General features: G+C 53.7%; 1 protein-coding gene across 1 annotated transcript; it reads right to left on the reverse strand.

The window, feature by feature from the left end:
• Positions 1-2,921: 2,921 nt before the first annotated feature.
• PEX11B (peroxisomal biogenesis factor 11 beta) lies at positions 2,922-10,650 on the reverse strand. The gene is made up of 4 exons (XM_090054164.1): positions 10,521-10,650; positions 7,103-7,218; positions 6,400-6,601; positions 2,922-5,537 (listed from the first exon to the last, which is right to left on the reverse strand). The coding sequence occupies exons 1-4, from the start codon at positions 10,574-10,576 to the stop codon at positions 5,171-5,173; spliced, it is 741 nt and encodes a 246-aa protein (XP_089910290.1). The 5' UTR covers positions 10,577-10,650; the 3' UTR covers positions 2,922-5,170.
• Between the last annotated feature and the right edge of the window lie 757 nt (positions 10,651-11,407).

An 11,407-nucleotide genomic window follows, 5' to 3' on the forward strand; every position in this document is an offset into this window, starting at 1 on the left:
AGGGAACATGTCTACTGACCAAGATCCTAGGGCTCAAATCATGCCCCAGAGAAGCGCACCCTGGACTCCTAGAAGGAGACAGGAGGGAGCCGGTGGAAACCACCAGACCCCTCCTGAAGCCCAGCAGGTTGCACTCATTCGTCCCTCCTGAAGCCCAGATCTGGCCTCACCTGAGCCCAACACTCAAGGCATCTTTCCACACTGTCCTCATACAGCGTCAAGAGCCGTGGGGACCTGGCCTATGATGGGTCCCGTGCAACCTGCTTCAACCCCAGGTTCCTACTCTCTCAGCATGAACCCCATTGTCTCAGGTCCGACACATGGGGATAGGAAACAACAGAGCTTGCTTATGCTCTTGGAGACCATGCTTCCAGCTCAGCCAGCGGCCAGCCCTGGGGGATGCTCTACGGGTTGATCTGGGGCGAAGTTTCCCACTGAGCAGCTCTTTTATCCAGTCGGTTAACTCCACCTCTTTACACGGGATCAGTTTAATCTATTTTTTAACTGAATTCCAGCCTTAAAGAGAGGAAGGATTTGGTGGCTGGAATCAGATTAGCAAAAGGCCCCGTTTGTAGTTTTAAGGCTCTTTCACAACAGCTTTGGGCAAAACAACCCAAAAAGAAATCCAGCCTTGGAGTCAAATGGAGCGTCATGTGGACCCCACCTTGGCGCCCTGTTTTGCACCAAACAGGGAAAGCAGCAAGACACTCAAAGCCCCATTTCACATAGGCCTGGGGATAGATCTGGGGTGTCCAGATGAAAAGCATGAGAGGGTTTGGCAAAGATTTGCTCAGAAATCCAAGGATGGAGATGGCCTGGACCCAGGAATGTCCTCCTAGAGCGAGGCTGGACCTGAGGAATAGGAGCTCCTGGGTGTGTGAAACCAATATGATCTGGATCTGAACCAGTTTGTAAGAGGCAAAGTGCAAACCCCGAAGGCTAGGTCCATCCACTGCTACAGACAGCAAGCAATTCACTGAATCCCATCCAACCCCACCGTATCACTAAGGATCTAGTTAATGCCAAGCTGGTCCTTCATTGTGGAATCTGTCAAAGGAATAAAGTCTCTCCCTAGAATGCTACATGGCGTACAGTTAAAAACCTGGAGGCCCCCACGTCTGTGAAGGGCAGGGTGCATCAGGACATCAGGGATGTGCTCAAGAACATCCTCAGATGGATGCACCACAATTGATGAGAATAACTTTTCTCTAGGTAAACACTCAGATGCCTTAAACCAGTACAAGCTGCGACCACAGATAACAGCAGACGGGACAGCATGGCCAAACCCGACAGGATCCGTGCGTGTGGGATGCTGCACCTGCATAAGTTCACCAAATTAGTAAACTGGAAAGCTATGTGGCTCCAAGATGACTGCCTATGAGGAAAGCATGCGAGACTATGCAACTAAAACCAGGTGCAGGAGACTCATTATAAAGATTGTTAATCAGCAAGTCATCACAGGCAACAAATCAGGCTTGAGCTAAGCATTTTAAATGTATAGAGCAGAAGAGAAACATAATTTGGGTATGTATTTAACCCTGTGGTATCCCTGTTGTCAGGCAGGGTGAACAGTGATCACCGGGGATCCTAGTTTTCTCTGATTTACAAAATATCTCCAATTTTTGGTTTAAAAAAAAAAACTAACCCCAAATCCACATTTTTCCATGATTCAAATGAAACACCACTATCCTTCTATCTACCGGTGCTGTTCCATTTAAATCATGGAAAATTAGGATTTGGGGTTATTCTTTTTTAACTGAAAATTGGGTATTTTTTTAAAAATCAAAGAAAACCAGAATCCACTTTGATCACCTGGCTGCCCACATGAATAAAGGCTACATGAAGCTTATACTCACTGAGCAGCTGTGCTGCGTGAGTATTCAAACTGGATCTGATAGGACCTTGGAGGCAACACTGAAGTTTCCTCTTGAGAAGTATCTCATAGAATCGTAGGATCTTAAGTGTTGTATTTTAGTCCCCGCCCCGGACAAATGCAGGACCCCTTCCTCTATTTTACCTGCAGCAGATCTGCATGATGTGGCAGGTGGGTGCAACGTCTTGTGTGGTGTCAGGGCTGGCTGGGTTTTAGAAAGTTGAGATAATGGATTTGCATAGAATGGTTTGCAGAGGGCTGATCCTGCCTCAGGCCAGGGCTGGGACTAGATGTGACCTCTGGAGGTCCCTTCCAGCCCCATTTCTCTCTTTAAGAAGCGGCGCAAAAACTGTTCTCAGTGGTGGCAGATGACAGAACAAGGAGCAATGGTCTCAAATTGCAGCAAGGGAAGTTTAAATTGGATATTAGGAAAAACTCTTACTAGGAATGTGGTGAAGCACTGAAACAAGCTATCCAGAGAATGTGGTGAAGTCCCCACCCTTGGAGGTTTTTAAGACCCAGCTCGAGAAAGCCTTGGCTGGGATGATCTAGTTGGGGCTGGTCCTGCTTTGAGCAGGGGTGGACTAGATGTGACCTCCCGACATCCTTTTCAACCCTCATTTTCTATGATTCCATGTGCACAAAGGGCATTGACTGTACAAAGGCAGGACATGGAGGAGAGCAGGGTATAGAGCTTGGAGCTGGCATCCTGCTCTTCCTCAAGGGCTCTGACTCTGCTGCATGGACTGAGCCATATATCAGCTTCACTGTCATACCAGCCCATCCACACCAGATTCACTCTCCCACCAGCCCTCCTTGAGCAGTCCTCATCCATTGCAATACTGTACAGCAGTTAGCCCAAAAAGTCCACCTGGGCAATGGGAAATTTCATTTGCACTCAGCTGTGTGCTCTCAACAAAACTTCCCTCATTCCAGTCCTAAACCCCCTACCCTTTGATAGCTGCAGGCTGGACTTCACTGACATCCCCTGACTGACTTCCCCGGAGCCAACATCATCTGGGAATGAAGACACGGGATGACAGGAAAGCATCAGCAGCTTTGCTTTTTAATGCGTCAGCCTGAGAGCTGCCACAGGACTTTCTGCTAGCAGCTGATGCCTATTTACAAATGAATTGTACAGTATTTACAGTGAATCGTACAGTGACCAGACAGGGACGGCGGAAGATGCATGTCACAGCTGCCCACATTAAGTTCCAGGTTTCTGGCAATCAAATGCTTTGCTCTCTAACAATCAAAACCAGGGTGCTAGCAGGAGAAAGCAGCCACGGGCAGCTGGGTTTGCTGATGGTGATGAGAGAATTCATGGGTTGAATGCTTTGTTGTAGCATCTTCTGAAGGAATAAAGTCTCTTCCTGAACTGCTTCACAGCCTACGGTTGAAAGCCTGGAGGCCCTCATGTCTGTGAAGGGCAGAGTGCATCAGGACATTAGGCATCTGTTCAAGAACATCCTCAGATGGATGCACCACAATTGATGAGAATAACTTTTCTCTAGGTAACCCTCAACCATTTCAAAATGACACACAACCAACTCTATCCTTCCCCCAAAATGCAGCCCGATTCAGTCCCCAAGGCATTTAACAGGGACGTCTCTGGTTGATGGGCGACTGTGGCGGGGGGAAAGACAAACACTGTCAGACTGAAACAGTCACCCACCCCCTGCATGTAGGGCATAGATACCTACAGAGCCAAGACTTGTGCTCCTCACAGTTCAGCATCTTCATTTTCCTGGCAACCGTGCCAACCCGACTGGAAGCCTGAAGCCCAGACCGATCTTCACCTGATCGTTGCTCTCAGCTGCTATCAGAGGGACAACAGGGGACATGGCTGTGAATCGCCAGACTTCTCCAAAAGAGCTGAGATGGTGGCTCTCAGCTTTGTCCCAACCGGGATCCCACCGAAGTAGCAAGTGGAGGACAATACGGCCACCACCCCCTTGGGTTCTGCTCAGAAGCTGCCCGGAGCTTGGGGAAAGGAAGGCTATGTCACGAAGATTGGTGACAGCTGGAAACAGACTGCTGGGGATCTCTGCTTCTTCACGACTGTCTTTACTTCATCAGTACAACAATCTTTTCTTTGTGGTGAAGCAGGAGCTAACACAGCTCTGAGAGAAGGAGCAGAGGTGTCTTCAACCTTGCACGGCAGTGGCAGCATTGTCAGCTAAGAATCCCTGCCTTTGAGCAACTCTAAACTGTTAAAAACAATCACTTTGCTGAGGGGAGCAGGATCTGCAGACAGGGAAGCCAAAATATCCAGTGACCCACAGAATCAGGACACAAAGACAGTGGGAAGTATGACTTAACAGTGACTTGGCTAGGAGTTGGGACTCCTGGGTTCTATTCCCACCTGTTCAGGACCCAATATGAAATCTCTTCCTCTCTGGCTTATTAAAAATTCAACGAAGAAACCATTACAGGGATGAAGGTCACGGGTGTCTAGTGAATTGCTCGAGCAGCAGCAGAGGCTTGGAAGAACAGGGCTGTATAATCTCCACTTCACAGATGGGAAAACAGAGGCACGGAGAAGCGAAAGGTGTACGATCGTTCAGGGCAAAGGCAGGAAGAGAACCCAGGAAGAGAACCTGCACTCAGATGCCACCTCTCCTGGCAGTCCATACCCAGCGCTTGAATAGAGCAGGTCTGGCCAGTTTCACAGATCAAGGGGATCTGTAGCATCCTTAAGTGCTCTCTAACAAGGGGGGAAAACCCACATGGGAGAAAATAACTGAGAGAGGGAGGGAGAGAAATGATCTCCTACTCCTACCATCTAACCTAAGCGAAAAGGCACAGCCAGGAGAGCAGGCCATCCCTGCAACACAGCAGAAAGGTCCAAGCTGGGGCAGCCTTAACAGGAATAGTCTCAAGGCTTCAACAACACACATGGAGACTAGCCAGGTTATCTGGAATTGCCACCTGTCTCATCCTCACCTGCCCCTCCAAGCAGGACAGGGTTGTCCCAGTCATGGGTCATATCTAAGAAACCAGAGCTTCACAGCTGATTAAGAGGGGAATCCCTGATGCCTCCAGCCCTGAGCCCCTGACTCCTGGGATTCCCAGTTCTTTAAGGCTCGGAGAAAGGACTTCCAGGAACAGAGGTCAGATTGACAGGTCTGTGCACCACAGGACTGATGCCCCCCCATCAAATCAGTGCTTCCCACCGACCCAAGAGCTGTAGCAGGAAACAACCTGGGATTACCGATATCAGTGCTGACTTCCAACCAGGGATGGAGACAAAGAAGGTGGCACAGTCCCATGTCCAGAGCCGGCTGAGGCTCCCCCCTATGGCTTCAGCTTGAGCCAGGGGTGCACGATGGTGAGGATGGATAGGATGGAGGAGGTGAGGCCACACAGCCCCACAAAGCCTGGGCTGGTCTTGTAGAGCCCCAGCTTGTCCAGTGGGATAAAGAGATCACAGGCATTCTTCACCAGGTCCAGCAGCAGCGGGGGGTTGCTCCTCAGCACGTGGCCCAGCAGGCGCAGCTGGATGCGGAGCCGCAGAGCCAGGTGCTGCAGCCCGTTGTCCACCTGTGCCTGATGCCCGTTCTCAGTGCCTTTTGGGCGCTTCCCACTGGCCTCACGCTCCATCAGTAGGCGGATCTCATAGGCATCCCGACTCAGGTTCATGATGAGCGCAAAGAGGTAATACCTGGAAGGCAGGAGGGACAGGGAGAGATGTGCCAGGCCTGACAAGGGGATTTGCATAGTGACTGCCTCCTGTCCCATCAAGGCCCCACTATTATCAAAGGGGAGCAGTGAAACCACACTAATTGCAGACTCACGCCCAGAAGATCCCGATTCCCCCTGCCCTTTCCTGCTACATGTCTCTCAGAGGCACTGGGTGTCAGCACTGGGGCATAGGGACTGGGCTGTGCCACTGTTCCTGTTGAGACTCAACCCTGGAGGATGCTGGCTAGAGGGTTTTGCCCCTCTGCTCAGGGTCAGACTGACTCCACATTTGGGATCAGGAAGGAATTTCCCCCTGGTCAGATTGGTACTGTTTTGCCTTCTTCTGCAGCGGTGGGGCATGGCCTCTGCCTGGGATCTCTTGAGCATATATCAACAGCCTTTACAGCAGCAGGATGTTGGCTGCTGTGGTCCCCCTGGGGCCAGCACATAGCCAGATTCACCATGTTGGGCCATGCTGGCAACTGGCTGTGGACTGGCCCCACACCATTCCTCTGGCCCGTAGAACATCACATAGACAGGATGCCCAGAGCCAGCTCCCCAGGGGGCTGGGAACTGCTAAGATGAGGCATTACTAGAGTCCCTGGGGGCCAACACCCATCTAGCAGGATACAGCAGTTTTGTTTTGCTGCTAAAAGCAGCACGGCCCCATTGTATAACACAGATTCCCTCTGCCTGACACCTGGCTGGGGCCAGCCCAGAGACAGGGGACTAGAGGAGCTTCCTGACCCTTTGAGGAAGTCTTGAGCAGCACTCGCTGACCAGGCCACAGCACTGGCAGGAAATGCACCCTCCTTGCCCTGGAGGGGCAGATGGGACCTCACCTGAAGGAGCGTTGGCTCCACTTCTCCTGGTCTGCGTGGGGGACGAGGCCTGTCTTGCCGGCCCACAGGATGTTGTCGCAGGCGAAGTACATAGCTCGGTTGAGATGGGCCACAGTGATGCAGAAGCGCAGCACCACGTCCGACAGGTGGATGGCACGCTTGGCCGCCTCCAGCGCCTCAGCCGAATTGCCCAGCCGGAACACTGCAAAGGCAGGTGCCACTGCGTCACCCTGTACCCCAACGGCCCACCCACGCTGGGCGCAGGGCTGCCTCTCTCACGGCAAAGTGTCCTGGAGTGCCTTATTCCACCCTTTTCCCAGCACAGACAGACTACTGGTGCAGAAGCTGTGCCTGCCCAGCTATAGCTGTGCTACCCCTGCTGTAGCAAAGACCCCTGGTGGGAGATGGCCATACTGCCACCCCTCTAGAATTTGCACCCAGAGCTGGTGCCCAAATCCCTACCCCCCATCCCCACGCCCCACCTTTACACTACTGCTTGCACATCGTGTGACCCTGGAGTAGCATTCACACCCCTCCTGCTCTGCTACAAGGCTGCAGCCCTGTTAGTGCCAGGTTACCACGACCTGCACCAAACCTGAGAGGAGAGCAGGGGGCTGACTGCACCGCCTGCACCCAGCCACTTCCATGACAAGAGCCCTCAGAGCCCCCTGCCACATCCTACTGGAGAGCCCGGGTCACTCACGCTTGCGTCCCAGGCTCATATGAGCTTCCAGCTGCTTGATTCTGGCCAGGAGCTCGGCACCTGCCCCATTCTTCTGCATTGTGTAGCCCAGCAGAGTGCAGGCATACTGGGCGGCTCTGGAAGAGAGGATATCATGCACAGGCTAAGCGTGGAGGGGAGAGGAATTGCCTTCCTGGCTCAACTCACCCAGCCAGGAGGCTGCTGACAATTGCACGATTACAATCTGAAGTTCAGCTTTCCCCACACAGCCCACAGGTATCAATGTAGCAGCAAAGCTTTGACTGTCTGTGGGGCTTTCTTTAGCTGGCTTATACAACATGAATGCCTAACTGCTCACGCCCATGCTAGAAAAGATCCTCAACAAGAGTCTGAGCTCTCTGGTGCTGGGTTGTGCATGTGTGTGCATTGCCAAGGGATGGGGGAATGGATTAAGGGTATTCTTAGCTAAACCTCAGGTCATTCAACACCTCCCTGTTCAGCCCTATGGCTTGGTTTGACACCACAGAACTCATCTCCGCACGAACAGTGCAGCTTCGCCCTGGATAATACAGTCAACCCAAAGCCGAACTGGGAAAACTCATATCCTTGGGTTTCCCTGGATGCCTGGATACGCCGGTGATTGCAGCCTTCCAAAAATCCCAATCAAAACAATTATTTTCATTGAAGAAGGAATTAAAACTGGGCCCTGAGAAGGTTCTAATCCAAACTGCTTGCGGGGGAAGCACTGATCAGGTGAATAAAGCTTTGGCAGGCCAAGGCAGGATTTTCTCCTTGATAATGACCTGGCTGGAAAAATCTTCTGCACTGACCTACTCCTGAAACAGCAGGAGTGCGGGGCGAGTCAGGTGCTGTTGGGACAGAGCCTGGCTCTCGTTTCCACAGGCACTGCACCATATAATCCCTTCCACAGACACATCTGGCTCCTTCCCAAAGGCAAGTCAGGTTTTGCCCCTCCTGCCCCAGTTGGAAGCATGTCACAGATCCCAACTGTTCTAACACTACACAGTCTTCTTCTGCTTTCCAGCCTGAAATGCACTTATGGCCACTTTCTCCTTGGCTGGTACCATCCCACTGATTCGAGAGATCTTCTCCCTCGCTAGCGCTTGATGTCCCATGGCACCGAGACCCCAGAAGTAAGGCAAGCTGCACTGTTTCATCTAAAGATACCATCTGACCTTGAGCTGTTCTTTTCCTACGAGTTCAGTCCTCAGGAAATGGTACAGGCTGAAAGCCGTGATCTGATCCTCCAGTGCAGCTCCCAACAACCTCAAAGTCCCAACTCTGAAAGTCCAGAGATTAGACAAAAATCTCTGCTAATATTTTCCAAGAGAAGGGAAGCTTTCCGTCTCTCATGGACAGAGAGCAGGGAACGCTGAAGGCTTGCAAAGCCAGAGGCAAATAAAAACCCAGCCCTTTTCCCCCATTCAAGCTCATGATTTTGAAGCCACTTTCATGATTTGTGGAGTTTTCAAAGCAGGGGTTGAATGCTATGGAAGCCCAGCACCAAGAGGTGCCTGCACCTTGACGGTGAAAATCCCACCCTGCCATTACAAGAACTACCCTGGCTTTCCCAGTCCTAAATTGCTTCTCCTCCAGCATGTCCTTTCACCCGATTGTTTGCCAGCACAAGCGTCTCAACTTGTTTGTACAATGCTCAGCTCAGGGGAGTCCGGTGCCCCGAATGGAGCGGTCGGGGGCTATGGCAATAGCTTTTGGTCGAAGGAACGCAGTAACCCGTGTCACTGTGTTCCCTCTATAAGTGTGTGCTAGTCCCGTGATTTGCACCAGTGCAGAACACCTCACAGCCTGGCCTGCACAGAGTGGGAATGAATATCCTGGGAGACGGGCTGGAAGACAACTGGGTTCTGCCCCTGGTTTTCACCAACCTTGAGTTAGTCGCTCTCTTTCTCTCCTATATTTCCCAACCCTCCCTCCCAGCCTGGTAAGTTTTGACTACTAGCTGTTTAGGCTCTGACAGCCTCTTGCGATTTGTGTGTGCACGAGCAGTGCAATTAAGCCCTATGCCAGCAAAGGGCCTGGCCCGGTTTAGGCTCTGCTGCCTCCTGCAATTTGTGCATGCACGAGCAGCACAATTAAGCCCTATGCCAGCACTGTGCCTGGAAAGCTGGGAATCCTGGCTCACTGCCACCTGCCAAACCTTTCCCTCTGGTGCCATTTCCTCTCTCCAACCGGGACCAGCAGCATCACTGGGACGAGCCACAACAAACCCTAGACTTTAAAGTACCATGCATAGGGCCTCGTACTTGCCCCTAAGTAGGGCTTTCCAGCCAGGCTCCCAGCAGCTGGTCACCAACGTCATAGGAGGGTGACACACATTTCAAAGCTTCAGTCCCGAGCACCTTGTGTGCATGCTCAGCAGGAATTAACAGCCTGGCTTGCATCCCGGCCCACCAGTCGCGCACGCAGATGGGAACATTTGGCAAGGCACCAGCTAATACCTCACCCGTCAGAGCAGCCTCCCAGCCAGAAAGTGCTTTAACAACTGACCAAACATTACGACGTCCCTGATCCTTCGGCAGACGGGGAAACCGAGGCACAAAACAGCGGAACAAGAAAAAAATTCAGGGAGAGCCAAGAGGAGAGCCCAGCGCCTGGCCCCCTCCTATGAAAGTGGGAATAAAAACCAGGCGACTTGTGCCTGAAAGGGCCAAACCTGGCTCTCGGCTCCTCTAGAGGCTTTTCTCATAACCAGGCTCTCAAGAAAATGGCTGCGAGGCCGAGGCTATTTTTCCTGGTGGCCTCTAAAGTTCCCCGTTGGTTACTGGGAGGCTAAACCAGTTAGAGCACTGGTTCCCAGCCTTCCTGGTCTCAAGAAGGAACAAGGGCATCCTCATTAGGCTTGAGGCGCCCCTTGGGAAATGCCAGCTCTCCGCTTTCACTCGTATTTTGACTGCAGGAAAGCCCTAGAGCGATTCATCTGCTACAAAGCGCTCACCGAGCGCCAGATGACAGCTCTGGATTCCTCCTCCTGAGCCGGCTCGTCTCTGGGCCAGGTTTCACCAGGCTGCATCCGCCGGCTCCTTGCACCCACTCGTCCGAGGGCTGGCGTGCACCATCTATGTCCCCTACAGTGGACTTCGCCCTTCGTTCCCATCTCTGTTTCATTTTACATTTGCCCCCCTATCAAGGGGGGGCCGTGGGTCTGCAGGCACCGGGCCTGGACGCCGCCAGGTCCATCTCGCGAGCTCTGCCATCACGCCAGCCCTCCACGGCACTGGGGGCTCCAGCTGCACCATCCCCCCGACCCGGGGCCTGGGGAGCGGGACTCCTGGGTTTGCCCCCCGTCCCCGTGCCTCAGCTTCCCCTCCAGGGAGACTCAACCCCAGCACTGGTGCAAAGGGCCCTGTTAGCTGGTCCCACCTGGGTCCGCCCCGCTGGGAGAGGGGGGCTCCCGTACCTGAACACGCGCTCCTTGGCGGCGCTCTGCGCGCTGAAGCGCACCCACGCCTCCATGCTGCCTACCCCCGCCCCGCCCCGGCTTCCCGGAGCAGCCGAGTGCGGGGCGCCGCGCCAGAGCGCCGCCACTTCCGGGAGGGCGCGGACGGGCCGCCGCGAGAGTCAAACGGAGCTCCCTGGCGGATGGGAAAGAGGCGGCGCCGCCTAGCGGGCAGGGGAAGGGCAGGTGGCGCTGGGCGCTGCAGCCCAGCGCCCCGGTCCCTCCAGCCCCCGAGTCCTTAGCAGACCCAGGCCGACAATGCCCAGGGGGTCCATGTACCCCCGTCTCTGCCCTGGGCAGTCAATGCCCAGGAAGTCCATGTACCCCCATCTCTGCTCCAGGCCACCAATGCCCACGGGGTCCGTGTACCCTGTCGCTGCCCAGGGAAAACGAGGGAATCCTGGCCGCCAAAGGCAGGTGACACATTCCCTTCCCCTCACTCTGTCCCCCCATCGGGGAGCGCCAGGGCTCTACCCCCAGGCAGGCCGTGTGCACTCACGCACACTCCCAGGCAGCGAGCCCCTCTCATGCGTCGGAGGGGACACGGAGGCGCTGGCAGAGAGGGGAGGTGTGTGCAGCTTGCAGTCAGTAAGTCGGCAGCAGAGATGGCTGCGGACCCCAGGAGTTCTGGTCCCCGGGCTCCTGGTCCAGCAAAACTCCTGCTCGGACCAGGATAGGACCCAGGAACCCTACTTCAACCGCAGGTCACCAGTGCCTTTGCTACCCACGCTGTGATCCTTTCCCCTGCCTATCCAGCCACACACAGTTTCTCTCTGCCATGTCCATACTAGTGTGAGGTGCTGATTTTTAAGACATGCTGAGAAGGCGTGAGGGCAGGAAGGTGTCAG

Source organism: Crocodylus siamensis, chromosome 6, assembly GCF_052110815.1.
Source record: "Crocodylus siamensis isolate JL-2025a chromosome 6, ASM5211081v1, whole genome shotgun sequence".
Taxonomy (NCBI): Eukaryota; Metazoa; Chordata; order Crocodylia; family Crocodylidae; genus Crocodylus; species Crocodylus siamensis.